At 35.5% G+C, this 16,420-nt stretch overlaps 1 protein-coding gene across 3 annotated transcripts in view; it reads right to left on the bottom strand.

Annotated features, from left to right (window-relative positions):
* Positions 1–16,420, bottom strand: part of WDR19 (WD repeat domain 19) — a 42,927-nt gene that overhangs the window by 4,180 nt on the left and 22,327 nt on the right. For 2 of the 3 annotated variants that reach the window (XM_064653013.1, XM_064653012.1), the window contains exons 22-33: positions 16,006–16,177; positions 15,813–15,895; positions 14,906–14,989; positions 13,678–13,824; positions 13,105–13,229; positions 11,350–11,462; positions 10,447–10,515; positions 10,012–10,089; positions 4,751–4,847; positions 2,376–2,500; positions 1,622–1,703; positions 827–977 (exon numbers count right to left, since the gene is read on the bottom strand). In XM_064653013.1, the coding sequence (XP_064509083.1) occupies positions 827–977; positions 1,622–1,703; positions 2,376–2,500; positions 4,751–4,847; positions 10,012–10,089; positions 10,447–10,515; positions 11,350–11,462; positions 13,105–13,229; positions 13,678–13,824; positions 14,906–14,989; positions 15,813–15,895; positions 16,006–16,177 (1,326 nt within the window). The remainder of the gene's footprint in view (positions 1–826; positions 978–1,621; positions 1,704–2,375; positions 2,501–4,750; positions 4,848–10,011; positions 10,090–10,446; positions 10,516–11,349; positions 11,463–13,104; positions 13,230–13,677; positions 13,825–14,905; positions 14,990–15,812; positions 15,896–16,005; positions 16,178–16,420) is intronic. The other variant, XM_064653014.1, reaches the window with a different exon arrangement.

The following is a 16,420-nucleotide window of genomic DNA, read 5'->3' on the forward strand; positions in this document are numbered from 1 at the left end:
ATGGCACCTGTGTTAAGGGGGAAGGGGCAGGAGAGAGAACTATTTTCAGATTTCTTAGGTGACCTTAATGTCTCTTCACACTACGAGGCACCACTTTACACCAGCTAGGGACCAGTCTTGACACAATGGAACTTCTTGTCATACGAGTCACCTGTTGCTACAAATTTACTTGGCTTCAAGCAGAGACATTGGATAAGTCCATGGAGAGCTTTAGAGACTTAATGAATAAATACCTAAACCACCCATACGAGCTCAGCAAGTCCCTGAGTCTCAGAATGGTTAGAGGCTAGAAGAATAAATGAGAAAAGCATTACATATGCTTGTCCTGCTCTTATACAATTACCTATGCTTCCTCTTCTGGCAGAAAAATTGGCTAGCATCTATCAAAACTTCAGATAAGGAAGAAAATGTCAAGAATTCATATACTTTATTTGCCCTCCCATTCTTTTTTATCTTAGCCATTTAGTCAGTAGTCTAAATCACAACACACATAATGCTGCTCCTGTAGTAGCTAATCGTTTGGCTGTACCTTCTCAACTAGAGACCAACTAAACCTGTAAGGCTGCACTGGCATCTCTATGGACAAGACAGAAGAAGTTACTGCTCGTGAGGAAGCATTTTACATTCACGCTGCATTTCAGGTTTATCACATCCAAGGGAATAGAAGATTCTTTAATTTTCAGAGAAGGGTGGGAAATGATTCTTAGCCTTCCAAATTTGAGACAGCAAAATAATATGAAGTGAGGATAAAGGCTTTATGAGCAAAAAGAGCATTATAAATAAAGCCTTGGTATCGTGTTGTGTACATTTGATTAATATCACTCACCTGACCATTGTTTCAATTTTTTTTTTGTATTTAGGATCTATTTTATTCCTATACTCGGGTCTCATCAACATGGCAGCAAAACTGAAGGCTGAGTTTTTCAATCCTGCTCTGTGACACTCAATTACAGCTGAAGTCAAAATTGGCACAATGTCTGTAATAGAATGGAAAAATTATGTCAAATATTTGTTTACCAATATTAATGTTGAAAACCTTTGAGCTAATATGGCTAAAAAGGTACTGATGAAAAAATACAGTATTTTTCTTCTTCCTCATGGTAACAGTTGTAGAATTTGGGGCATTCCTGTAACCATATTCAAGAAAACCACAGTTTCACCTCTCACTGCCCTGCACTCCTGAAGCTCACCATGGCAGCAGGAATGTTCAGATTATAACCATTTCTCCCAAATCTGGTCTGCCCTGTTTAAAGCCTACATTTTAGTCTACATTTTTCATGTACCCAAGAAGTACTCTCAAAAGAAGATCAATTAAAATTTTTTCATGAAGTCCCAGAACCAATCAGTTCATTACACACCATCCTGAGACTTTATGTTTGGTTCAGGCCGCTCAGTAGTGCAGTTACAGTGGGCGAGGACAGATTAACCTGCTGCTGACGATCCCATCCTGGAGGCTGTATATCAAAGAGCTCTCCTGTGGGCGGTGGCAGAGCACACTGTGTAGTTATACTCTGCTGTGTGCCAACAGCATCACGGGAGGAGAATGAGCCTTGTAACACAGTGCTGATGAATGAACTGCCCCGTGGAGCACAGCATGCTCCCCTACGCTGTCAGCACTTACGTGATGGGAACTTGCTGATGTTGTTGGCGACACGTATAAGCATACGTGCTCCCTTCATGTGATCACCACGTTTCACGTGAATCTGGAACATAACAAACATACCAAATTTACTGCAGCCATTAGAGAGTAATTCCTGCAGCCTGGTCTTGGCATTCATCCTGCTGGGAGCTGTGCATCCACAGCTCTTCCATGAAACTGAGCAGAGCTGCACTAGAGACTCCATAGTGGCTCTTTCCCAGAACAGTCTTTCTGGCCTTCAGCCTGCTATTTGCAGGCTCTTGCCCCACTGCTGGTAGAGAGGGAGGCCAGAAGCTGGCTGCAGGCTGAATGGATATCTTGATGGGCATCCATGGGTTAACTACTAGAAATCATTTGAGCCCCCTGCTTAATTTAATTTACAAAAAAGCAGTGATCTACTTATGGATAATAACAACAACAGTAATAGCAAATAGTTGTACTAGTAGCATAGTATTTTAAATTATGAATGCAAAAGAAATACAGGAAGCCATGTGTAATTTTGAATTATTCAGTGTTTAAAAAAAATGCTAATCAAAGAGGCAGAAACAACCACGGATTATCCTCCTGAAGCTTGCAGTTAGCATGCACTTGATTCTGTGATACAATCTATATGACAATGGATACTCTATATGGATGAATATGGATGCTCTATATGGATACAGAGCATCCACATGTACAGTTCAATAAATCATAGACTGTGCAACTTATGCATAAATTCAATTTCTCAATTCTTTACCTTTACTAAAATATAGCTGTGTAGAATCATAAGGTTTGTGGCCATCTCAGAAGAAATTTTAATCTTCTGGGTTTTTAACTCTGAATACATACTGAAAAGAACATCACGTGCATTTCGGTAGTTTCCTTAAGAAAAAAACAATAATGAACAGTAAATTTAATATTTCATAACAATTTATTTACGTCTGACATAAAGGGAAGCTGAACAGGAAGTTATGTTGATTCTTAGAGTAAAACCGTTGCATGGCAATTTCTTTGGAAAGCCAGAGGCAGCTGCTTTTCACAGTATCCTAAAAAATATCAGCCAGGGAGTTAGGTAAAAAAAAAAAAAATACACTTGAAGTAATCTAAACAGTAGCAAAATACATATGTAGATGACAGTTGAATATAATGAACTTTAAAAGTGGAAGATGCTGTCTCCAGTACATTGTTTCCACATTAAAGGGGAGAAAAGGTATTTTTAGAACAGTTACAGGTGTTATTTCTTTTTGTTCTTCAATGACAGATATTCAAAAGCTATTGCTTAAATGTTAGTTTAACATACTTTTACATGACCACTTGCTTTGGCAACTCCCTGCCTCTGCGACCAAACAAACCCCAAACCTGTTGAGAGACGATTATCAAGTTTGAATTCCCTAGGTTATACTGCTGCAAGGTTATTGTCAAAGATTGTTCAGAAACCACAGGATTCCATTAAATGATCGACATAGCTGAAAACAACTAGTGTTTAGTATGGTTAGACTACTTAGTTGTTTTGGAGGTTGGTTGGTTGGTCAGTTATTTGGGGATTTTTTTCATTATTAGAGTCTGAGGAAGACATACTCTTTGCAGCTGGAAGCATTTAAAGGAAATTTCAGATTCAGTTATTTCAGCAAACTTTTTCCTTGTCTCCCTATATTTCTTTATCACCAAATGTTTTTACTCTATAGAGCAATTTGAATCAAATAGAACAAAATTGAATCAAATTGTGGAATTTGTGTGAGGCAGCTAAATAGCACTCCAGAATTAGTTGCTGGAAAACAACATTATTTTTTCATGCTGTGTTACTTGCTCTCAGAATAATATGACGAGTCCTACAATCATGTGATTTCACAGATTTCACAGAAGATTCTGAGTTGGAAGGGACCCACAAGGATCGAGTCCAACTCTTAAGTAAATGGCCCAAATGGGGATCAAACCCACAACCTTGGTGTTATTAGCACCATGCTCTAACCAACTGAGCTAATCCCATAAAAACAGGGAAAATTGCACATGAAATGGCATACCCAGACGAAAATACCAAACAATATGACTTAAATATTATTGTTACGTGGAGTTTTAAGGAAAGAACAAACTATATTTGGTGCAAACTTCAGAATCAAACTCACTGAAATCTGCTGAAGAGGGGGATGATCTAAAACTGTGCCTCACCAGAAGAAACAGTTTCTGCAAGATTGGCGATTTTAATGAGACAAATATTGTGCTTCTTATTACACAGTTGCAGAACACATCTGTACTATTAGGGAATAAGAAATACACTGTGGGATATTGCCTTTTAGATACAAGTTTTCAGATTCAGAGAAGCTAGTAAATATTTAAACCCCTGAGCCGTTTCATTTCCTGCTTCTGTAATTAGCACAAATGCATTATTCACTACTATGATGGATTGGGAGATTTGCTTGCCAAGGATTTCAGAGAGGTTTTTCCACTCCTTAGCCCAATGCTGAGGAGCAGCCCATAAATGTTAATTTGCCTGGGCTGTTCCCAAGGCTGCTATTTTTCCTTTATAGATTTTTTCTTTTACATAATTGAAATGAAAAGCAAGCAGTGTTATGGTAGGGTTGTTGCTGGGCTACAGAGGAGAGTGAATAATGGAGATGATAGCTATTTTGCTTTTAGCCCTGTCTCTTATTATTTTTCTCTGTTTCTAACTTCAGCTACCCATTACAGGGGAAAACGAGGCTTATGTAAGCACGTGTCTGGTCCTTCAACAGAAATCTTCTCCTGTGCACATCTTCTAGTGAAAAAAGTCATGTGCAAAGACTAAAGGATCAGTATCTAAGTCAGAAACCAGATGTAGAAATTGCAATTCTATGATCTGGGATACACAGAAAATTAAAGTCACAGGCTGTCTTAATCACTACTTTTACTTGAAAGTAATAAAGAATACAGATATTTTCCGCAAATTTCTTTTTTTTCCCCAGCATTTAATATACAGGTATAAGTCCCGATGTTTTCACAAAGGCTACTTTCAATTAAAAATTAAACTTGAATATAATTCAAAGCACCAATACATGTCTTCTCTACCTATAATCCTACATAAATAACAGTACTCTGGGCAGGGTGTCTGAGGAGGCAGCATCAGAGATGCTGTCACATCAGGGAAAACTGACTTACCTGAACACTGCTCCTCCCTGGCAATTATTATAGCAGTTCTGGCAGCTTCTCGGTACTGCTTCAGTGCCATGTATAAGCGGAACAGGTACTTGGCATCCTTAATGAAATCATACAAAAGCAATTAATATATACTGCTGTACTGCTTTCTTTACTTGCTCATCCCACCATTCTCTAAAGAAAGCAGACAAGTTGGCTTGTTTCATGAGGAGCTCTTTGTATCAACATGGTTCAGCTTTGCCACATTCACCTGCAAGGCTTGGCTGTCACTACACTCACAAACACCCACGCTGAGGACCCTCAGGGAGTCCTGGCAGGTCACTGCCAAGCCCTGTCCATATGGATGCAGAAAGCCACAGACCACCAGGCACATGGAGAGTTTTACAGGTGGAAACCTAACAGCTTCAGATGTACGAGCAGTTATGGTGTCAGAAAAGAACCAAAGGACTCCTTTTAGAAATAGAAATCTTGCTAGGAATGTTTAAACTGCCTTATGGATCTAGATGCAGACACAGCTTAGTGAGGATAAGGATGACAAAGTCTAGCCATTAAAGAGTGCATTGCTCTGGGACCAGATAGTAAATATCCAAGACAGTTAAAAAAATGAAAACCAGGGAAGAATCAGCTAACGAAATGCATAAAATTTATAATTTGCTATACCGTGTATTTTGATGGATTATATGATTCAAGAATGGCAAGCGGAGCAAAGGGTTTGCCCAAAAACTGTCAATCCAACAGCAGGCAAATTAGTGAAATAATTTTAAAACAAAACTAAAAAGGTGGTAGTATTGTAGAAAACAAACATGAGTTCTCTTTTTGTAATGTCTACTCAAATTTCTAGTTAAAAAAAATTAACATGAGAAAGGAGAATTGGGTTTTTCATAAGGATTTTTAGAAAATCCTCAAAAGAGGTAATTTATAAAAATACAGCTAAAATACAAAATAAAATGACCTTGCATATGTTGAAAAGGAATTACTAAATGAAAAAAACCCTGGGCTAATGTCACTATTTTATATCTTTAGCATATCTTTAGTGATTTCTAAAATTGGATCAACTAAAAAAGTCTGTACATTATAATCTTTTAACTAGTAAATCAGGATTAAATTAAGCTGAAATATTGCATATAGTGGTATGTTTCCAACTTGAATGTACAAATCACAAAAACTGACACTGGTAGCTTTACAGACAGTTTAGCAAAAAAATCCAAACCAACTAATTCTGCATATTAATAGTAAATCCAAACATTTACAATGTGTATTCTATGTTAAAATGGTATAAAAATTTATATAAAAAGAATTGTATTAATCAGCATTGTGCTGTTCTCTGGAATACTATGTGGGTTTTGTATGTAAGTCTCAGAACAAAAAAAGCAGAACTTCAAAGAAACAGAAATATGAAGATATAAAGACATTTCCTTATAGCGAAGATGAATGCAAAGATTAACTTGATACTTGAGAAGCAAAGAAAAAAAGACAAAAAAATCACAGAAATAAAAGCAAGAGGGAAAGACTGGCATACAGAAAGAAAAAATGGAAGATAAATTCTGCTTTTTAACCTGCAATATAAGGGAAAACATTAAGCGACCAAAAGTAATTACTGTTAAACTAATGATGGAGCAGAATTTTAAGTAACACATGATCAAGAGGTAGAACATCTTAAGAACTGTAATTAAACAATAATGAAATAGTTATCTGGATAATAAAGTAACCACAGCTACTTACATTAGCAGATATTATTTATGCACTGTAAACTGCCTTAAAAAGGAAAATTGCTATTCCCTGAGTGGGGTAAACCAAAAATTATGTATGATGTAATTCTTCTCAACTTCTGACACCACCTAATGACCATAGATGGCCATTCCACTGATGATAGCAGAAGGCTACACTACTTTCCCATCCAGGCTGCTTCTGCTTTTTCTCCTGTTGTAGCAAGAGAGAATTCTGTCCCAACATGGACAGGTGGCCTTACATGGTATTTGCCATGTCCCTAATTATATTTTACTTAAATAATATATTTAAATTACTTACATGGCAGCCACACGTAGGAAAAAAAAAAAGGTATTTATGGAAAATTAGTCTAATGTTTTACTTTTATATTCTTACCTCTAAAATCAGTAAGTTTAAAAGCTAAAAATGCAGGAAAGAATTTTCTACTGACAATACATTTCCTAAGGTCTTTAGAAAAATTTATTATTGCAATCTAACTGATCTTAATATTGGATAGTCACAATTGTAATTTAATTTTCCTTTTTAGAACACATGTACTCAGAAAATATGCACACAGAAAACAGCAGAACCTTGCTAGTTAACACTCTCTGAAAGAAGACACATGACAAATTACGAATCTTTATATGTTAAAGTTAACAATTACAATGGTTAGCAAAGTAATGTATCTAAGAAATAGTTTGTAATTAGTCAGATAATAACGTATCAAAATAGTGGTGAGCATAATAATATTGATTATTATCAATATATAATTAAAATGCCACATAACTTTGGCTGTAGAAGATTTAAAGCAATTAGTCTGCTGTGAATGATGATCTGGTTTGAAGATCAATGTTTGAAATGATTAGCAAGTTTCTGCTGCATGACTACTTTTAAGTTCACTCTTTCAGCTTTACAAAAATGCAACCACAAAGAAGCTGCTATTGTCTAAAAAGAACTCCACTTGCTTGATAAGTTCAAAACCAGTCTCCATAGCATAATAAAGATTAATTGTTTTTTAAAGTAATTTTTACAATAAATATTTACAATTTGATAAAGTAAAATTTTGTTACTCACTGAGAGAGACTATGGTAGATTGGATTAAAGCATTCAGAAGAACAAGAAAGAGCTTTTAAACAAGGAAAAGAATGCTCTGCATTGAAGTTCAAAACAATGCTAAATATGGCATTTATGGCATTCTGCACAAAATTCCTAAGTGTTTTCTAAAATCTTTAGAACCTTTTCACTATGACGATCATACTGTAGCTCACTTCCCTTACCCAATCCCATATACTTCTCTGAACAGGCTGCTGTTTTGGGAAGAGACTGAATGCTACAGTTTCTGTCCGCCCAACTTCCAGCATAAATATGAAATTAGTCTTGCTTACACTGATACTGCATCGATTTTTCATCCAATGTCTCCAACAGCTTAATTCTCTTTGGGCTCTTGCAGTCGAATTCTGTCTGCTTTGCTATGTTTTGCTTCTCTCATAATTTTTTTAATGTTTATATTTCATATTACAGGTAAAAATAAGAGATAAATAATAAAGAGCTAGAGGTTTGTTTTGGTTTTATTTTATTTTATAAAAGCCAAGTCTGCTTGGCCATCAACTGCTCAGTGTCTCTAAAAGTCTAAAATATCAAACCCTTGATCTCTAGGCACCATACAGAGAGAAAGGAGAATTTCCAGTTTCCCAACAGAATCACAAACCAGAGCTGTAATATTAGGGGTCAAATAACTTACTGCATCAAGAACATGGCATCTCCATTGTTACCAAATCTTATTCCCCTCAGTAAGGCATAACTTATTCTTCCATATACATAATTTTGCACGACTATATTTACCATGAGTTTGTATGAGACACTAAATTTCTTGACTAAGCAATTGACTGCAGACAGCAATATCCTCACCTGACATCTCTCTTTCACAGTAGAAACACATGGGTGCCACACCACTTAGCTCACATTCCAGCTCTGCTGTAACAGGCAGTAAAACTTCAAGTGGTTCAGCCACTTAGTTCCATGAACTCAAGCTCAAATATGACTGAATGTACTACAAGTTCTATTATCATCAAAGCCAAAAATGGACTGGGAAGACTTTTTCTACAGCTCAAACTCAGAGAAACCAGATAACCCTTCAGCAGTCACATTGTAAAAGAGCTTATCTTAAGCTCAAATGCTGATTTTCTGGTGTCTAACATTTTTACAGTGGCCATTTTTAATCTGTACTGGAAAAAACCAACCATGCTAACATAAGAAGGTCAAAATCTATTTCTTGTATTGTAGATACAGCATAGACCTAATCTATGTTCTGCTTAGCTTGTGAATTATCCCCTTCTTTTATTACCAAAGCTATGGCATTGCAGCTAATACACAAAAATCTGTCAGCAAGTATCTTCTAACTCCCAAATCTGTATATACAAGAGAAAAAGATGAAACAATCTACCAGTCTGTCAAAAGTCTTTTATTACCCAGTGAATTAATTGCTTTTAACAAAGGAGCAGGAAACCTGGAAGAAAGGGTAATGGTTCTTCCTAAATTTTATTAATTGATCACATGAAATTAAAAAGTCTCATAGCACAGAGCACCTCATACCTCATCTCATAAATAGTATAAAAGAAAAAGAATGTAAGGTTCTAAGTGTCCAAAGAAGATTTTCTGTAACAATAATGAGTGAAAACATAAAAATCAGTACAGTACTTTATTCTACTATTAATAAAATTTAGGAAGGTCTGTCACCAAAAATCTTCAAATATGCCTCTTGTTTTTTCTAATTTTCTATAATAAATTAAAGATGTAATTTTACTCTTCAGCCTAGAGCAGAAACTCTGTGCTTTAGTTTACAGAAGTACAGCCTGTATCTGGAGATGAAACTGACTCTATGAATAATCAATTCAACCTTTAAACTAAATACTATTACATAATAAGAAATCCAAAAAGGAAGACTATTTTGGAGTTGCTTTTGGCTAAGCTTGTGAATACATGGTCATTAATCACTTCGGAAATCAACAGGAAGCTGCTAATTTTGAAAATCTGTCCAACACCCTTTTCTGCCTTATGTGTGAACACAAGAACAAATGTAGCCTGGCCAACTTCAGGTTTTTGACCTTCATCTCCTATTTAGTACCTTATTTTGTTCCACTGCAACAGTTCAACCAATTCTCATACCACAGGAAGAGATCAGTGCTGTAGCTGGTCTCCAGACATACGCATGCTGTCTGTCCATCTGTGAAAGGCAACAGCCAGCTGGCAAACCAGCATGAACAAACAGCTAAGTTTTGTCTCTTACCCTCAGCAGGAGCATTAATTTGGACTGCCTCTGTCCCACTACCTGTTTTCATACAGATGACTAAACTATCTAAGATAGTTACTTCCTTTCTCTATTTCTGAAACTGAAGTTACTGGGTGAATGACTTGCAAAGTGATCATCCACGTCTTGCTCCTTAGTGAAACCAAGCTAAAGCACAGTCTGTGTCTACCAAAAATTTTAGGACAAAGTAAGGTCAAAATACCTTGTAGCATAGCAACGTGACACAACAGCACTGATAAAAATACAATACCTGGGGCATGCCATCACTCTCTCCCATAAGATAGTCAATCAGCTGATTTGTTAGGGCTTCATCTTTTGCCCGTCCCACCTGTTAAATAAAGACAGAAGAAATCATGACAGAAGAAGGAAAAATAACTTACTCATAAAGAGGCTTTCTGTAAGACACTGAAACTAGATAGATTTAGAACATTAATTTTTTTAGTTCTGTGTGTTCAAGCCGGATGATTCTTTGGTTCATCAGTTTTGACATGGAGTAGTTCATATTTATTTTATAATGTGTTATGTTGGGATTTTTAGATATGTTTAGATATCATCTTTACTGATACAGTTTTCCTTCTATTTGAATTCTGTTCAAATACACACACTGATGCTAGGCAAATGCCACAATACTAAAGGTAAACTTCTTGAAGAGATGAAGAATTTTTGTTTTATCAAAGTTGCTTACTGTTTCAATTGCCATTTCTATAGCCAAGTTATCTTCTGTGCTTGGACTTTTCATAAAGTGCCTTAATGCCTAAAATGATACAGAAGAAAAGTTAAAACTGAGACACATGAAATTAGCTTTTCACTAATTTTTATCTCTTCATTTTGACAGACAAGTAGCAAACTAAATGCTTATCTCCACTACAGAAGTAGCAGCTGCTCTTACAGATACTCCTGCAAGAAACAGTTGAGTCTTTGCCAAATTCTGGTGCACAGCTTCACCAACTGTGAAAGATGTTCACAGCAATATGGTGAGAAGAAAGTAAAGATTAATGTGCACTGGACCCCCCTACACCCCAGTTGAAGGAGTTGTCACCTACAGTGGCTGTAATTTGCAAAAATAAATCATATTTTTTTGGTATGTATTCAATATGCAAAAGCCAAATGTTTAATAAGCATCAGTTCATTGATTTGTACATGATCAAAAGGATGTATGTCAATCAACATACTACAATTAACATATTTTCTTTTAAAAAACAAAGCTTTCAGTTAAGGAATGCTATAGTATTAAATGAATTAATTACTTGGCAACCAAGTCTCTGCTGGTCCAAGCAATAAAATGCAAATAAATTCTACTGCTGTGGATCATTTTGAGATATGCTGACAATAGTATATCACTGATCTACCTGGACCTTCTACTGCTATGAAAAGGTTATGTGCATAGCAGTGTATAATTCACAGAATACAATCTAGATAATTGTAAATATAAATAGTTTGCTTATGGATTTTACACTTTAAAAAATTTCAGTATGTCATCAGTTAAGGCATTTAAAATTTACTATGACTTTTCTGATTTTGAAGTATTGTATTTTAAACAGTTTCTATGAACATTTAACTTCCACTATTTTATTCTTTAAGTACTGACCCGTCCATATTGACCACACAGCAAGAAAAATTTTCCCGCCTGAAAATGTTTCTTTTCTGCTTCAAAATATAGTGCAATGCTCTGATAATCTTCATTGCTAGTACTTTCAGAACCTGCAACAGAGAGATCACAGTAATAGCAGGGTATTCTTATTAAGTAAGATAAAGGCCCTAGTGAAGGAACAAACTCCTACTTTTTTTTTCCTACTGACATTCAAAGAAAACCAAAGCCAGACAGACTCAAATTATGTCCTATACATTTCTTCCTATTTAATCAGACTAAACGTCAGAAATCAGGAGCTAATAATGCAGTGAAATAATTGTTTTCCCAGGTTTTACATCATGATGGGATTTCTGTTTTTCATAGAGTCATAGAATGATTTGGGTTGAAAGGGATCTTAAAGATCATCTAGTTTGAACTCCCTGCAATGGGCAGGGACACTGTCAACTAGACCGGGTTGCTCAGAACCCCATCCAACCCGGCCTTGAACACTTCCAGGGATAGGTCATCCACAGCCTCTCTGGGCAGCCTATTCCAGTGCCTCACCACCCTCAAAGTAAAGAAATTTTTCCTAATATCTAATCTAAACCTATTCTCTTTCAGCTTAAAACCATACCCCCTTGTCCTGTCAGTACATGCTCTAGTAAAAAGTTATAATAAAATGACATAACTATGATCTAATAATGAATTTTTCCATCATGCCTTGGCAACAGTAAAACAGAGCAAGTGACTATGAGATTATCACCTGAATTGCTTTCACAGTTTAAGAAGAGGGAAGAATATTTGTATTGCACAAAGCAAGACTTTTAGGACCAATGTAACCATATGGTTGCAGGGAATAATACTACCTAAATCTTCTAACCAAGACTCCATTATACTGTACACATGTAAAACAAAGACAGCCCCTACCCCAAAGTTAGTTTTAAACCCTTTTTCTACCCATTTAGGTTACAATTTGAGACATCCTATTTTGGACGTGAGAGAAAGACAAAAGCATATGAACAGCAGAAAAATAGTGGCCACCTTGACAAGCAGCTGCCAAGCTGGCTGCTGCCAAGTTTTTATAATCTTCATAACAAGAATTCATTTCTTAAAGGAAGAGATTAATTGAAAATATGAGATAATTTGGTAGATACATATGTGGGAGTGTTTCCACAAAGAATGGTGCCTGACACAAATGAAACCCATAAAATTTAGTGCAAATTGACAAGCTGGACACTGACTGACTCGATGGTCTGAGATAAAAGTCAGCTTCTCAGTAAAGTCTCCTTTTTGCCTGTCACTGAGACAAGAGGAGGCCATGAAGGGCCTTAAAAGGAAAAAAAGGAAAGAGAAGTGACATATACAAGTAGGAAAAGAGCTGGAATCATGAGAAAACGGAAAGGGGACAAAAATCAAGAAATGCACCACTAAAACGCCCAGTTTTGTATCAAGGTCAAAGAAAGGGATTCCTCAAAGGACACAATAGTCAAGACAAATGTTTTACCTCTATGGATAAACAAAAAAAGGCTGTAGCACAAGAAAGATTTGAAAACAACCCAGACTGAAGACCAAGGGAGGTACCTAAGTTGAAAGGAAATTCTGGTTTCTAAGACTGAAGTACACCGGTTGTCAAATCTGGCCATGATGACTGGAAATGGAAAAGGCTGGGAAACAAATCTTCACATCCCTTGACTTATGATTTCTAATTGGTTCAAATCAATTCAAAGAACAGCAAAACATAATGCAAGCAAAATATGAACCCAGAACACTCACTGATGATATCAGCATAAATCTCCATTTTGTTGTGTTGTTGAGCTAATGTGAAAGCTTCATTATTACACTTGGACATGACCAGGAACTGGATGGCAGAACCATAGTCACCAAGCTGCAGAAAGAATCTAATCAGAATAACAAATTAACACCTTAGTACTAATTAGCATAATGAACACACCAAATGTTTTAGGAATATGGTATATTTTGTGGCATACAAATATGATACATTTCTAATTAATTTTGTATCTTGATTTTTATTAAATTGTTTAGACCTTAATTGTTTTAACTAGGTTACTAAAACTACTTTAGTATAAATAATACCATACGTCAATTTTTATTACTGTTTAAACTTATTGCTTCAGGTTAATATAATTTTTATTAGAAAGTTAAGAAAAAAACCCCAGTACCCGTTTAGCTGTCCAAATCTTAGAGAACTCAAATCAATGCACTGAAATATATAGTCTGGCCAAGTACCAATAACCATAGTCTAACATTTTAGCAAGCCTCACAAAATTCCCATAGGTATGCCCTCTTTCACCCTTTTTTTTTTAACCTGCATAATATGATTGTTACCTGGCCACCATCTTTGCTCCTTCAAGAGACTGTGTTTCCCTCACAATATTAACAGCCTTTTCAGGATTATTAAGGTGATCCAAATATAGTCGAATTACACTATCCCACTGTTTTGCTTGTTCATAAGCTATCACAGCTTCCTTGTACCTGCAAAATAATGGTTCCATATCAGTTTTTCTAACTTTTAAATAACTCTTTATAATACAGTGTGAAAGAAGCATACAGTATTTTATTTCTGCAAGATTACTCTGTGACACCTTCCTTTCAGTTTGCATGTAATAGCTTTGTTCTGCATTTACAATGGCTTTTTTGGTCTCTATTTAATTTTCCCTTGGGAGAACAAAAAGCAGAGGCAACAGAAAAATGTCTACCACAACACTATTTTTGACCTACTCTGCCAGCATCCCTTTATTAAAAGCAGTTCATCTGTTCCATCAGCAAACATCATCTGTTCCATATGAAATCACTTGGGAGTGAGAGAACAATAAAAACCAAACATGATCACTAATTCTACAATTTTAAAAATAAAGCCTCTTTCCTGATCTGTAGAAAAGATCAAAAAATTTGTCATTCTCCCACTACTCAATTGACACAAACAGTATTTTCTAGTCTTATCAATGCAAACATTTAGTTTTGGTGCTGTTTCATATTATAAAGTATTATTCTGAAGCACATTTACTTACAGGTAAGGACTAGTAGAAACTACATTTTGTGATTAAATATAACCTATTTGGGGCCTTCACTTCAGCTAGTAACTTCACATTTTTCAACATTTTGCAAGTGCAGCCATTAAGATGTAACAGTAATTTGGTTCTAGAATGAAAAAATTTCCTTCATGATTATTCTCCCTTTGAGTGACCTTTAAAAACCACAGGTAAGGAGTCATTAGAAACCCACTGAACTTGAACGCTCTGCTAAGTGGAATACTGCATAAGGTGCAGTACTTTAAAACCTTCAATGATTTTTGTTAAAAATATATTAATGCTTTGACAGGAAAACAATCAATTAGAAATACACCTCCGATACTCTGGAAGGTCTTTATGTTTCAAATCTTCCTACAACAACTTAAGTTTATGTATTTTAGAATCCATTTTCACAAAGCTATTCTATGCAAAATTTTCAGCCTGTGTTTAACTTTATTTTACAAAAAGACTAATGTATAATAATAATAAGAACAACAATCATAAACCAACATGTTTTATACTAAAAAAAGAGCATTCAAAAATACCTGCCATCTGCTTCTTTGGCCTTTGCATATTGTAGGTGAATCTTTGGAGATGAAACGTGAGGAAGAAGTTCACCAACCTTTGCCCTAGAAAGTTATTTAATAAATATATTTGGTTTTAAATTTTGTCCAGTAAAACTGTCACATTTACATCAACACTGAAACAAAGGCTAAAAAACTATTGAATGCAATGCATGTAAAGCTTTGAAGGCACTTTGATATTCTCAAAAAGCTGCACTTTAGAGATATAAGAACTTGAAATTAATTTTAATTTTTCAAATAAATGAACATAACATTCCAACATAATCTTTAGAGCACTCATACAAAAGAGGAAGGGTCTTCCTGAACTCTGCTCCAATCAGTTCTTAATCTCAGGAGTCCATAAAATGTAATTAGGCAAGAATTAAGCCCTTAAAGCTCTCAGCAAATTGTACTTTTCCACTGGAGACTTCACAATAATCAAATTACCTTAAAAAAAATTAAAGGGTATTGAACATAATGCCAGCAATTTTGGCTATTCATGATACCGACTCCACTTGAATAATTTCCAACTGTGTGAATACTCAGTCTCAGCTATGTGTTTTATAAAACTGAAGAAATTTTATGAAGTAACATACACAAATAAAATTACCAAATTCAGTGTGCACATGCATGCACCCAAAAAGGACTCGGAACTGCAGGTACCTTTAAGCATAACACACAGAAAAAGGAAAAAAAGATTATCTCCCATTTACAGTATATTTAAAACAACATAAGCTTCTGAGAGAACCTGTAAACTTGGGGGAGGGAACAACAAAATCAATGAAACATAAATAATGAGGCATTTGTGCCACGCAGAGAAACACTCCTTTCCAAAAAGTACCACAGCAAGTCCTTTGAAACATAATGTTTCCCTGAAACCTGTACTTACCAGTTTTTACACCGGATGTATACTGATGCTGCCTTGTCATAATATTGTCCCTTTTCATACAGCTGAGCAGCTTCTGAAAATTGCTACAATATTGGAAATCATAAAAAAAAAAAATCTCAATTAAGATTATAAATAAATAGCTTAATGAATTCCCATATTCACTCTTAACTTTAGTAACTCAAATTTTGAGTACCTTCATATTCTCCAGGATAGCTCCACAGTCTCTTTTTAAGGACCTGCTGGGATGTTTAATGGCCTGGTTTACCCCTCGACGGATGTCTCCCATTCGAATGGACATTTGAGCCACTCCAGCAAGGCAAGCTTCATCATGTTCCTGGTACTGGCAATCAAATGAAAAGCAGTAACTATAGATAATACATTAGAAATATCAGGTCACAAAAACCACAGTAACCAAGCATTGAAACAAACTAACAAAATGTAACACGGACTTAATAAAATCAATTTTATCTTAAAATTCTTGCCTAGCTGCAGCTCTCACTTATTTAGAAGACTTCAGCTTAATTTTCATCTTAAGGTTTGTCTTTAATTGTCACATTGCGCTTACGAGATCTGTCCAGACCAAGCATACATGAGAAGACTCTGTTTTA

Source organism: Pseudopipra pipra, chromosome 4 (assembly GCF_036250125.1).
Source record: "Pseudopipra pipra isolate bDixPip1 chromosome 4, bDixPip1.hap1, whole genome shotgun sequence".
Classification (NCBI taxonomy): Eukaryota; Metazoa; Chordata; class Aves; order Passeriformes; family Pipridae; genus Pseudopipra; species Pseudopipra pipra.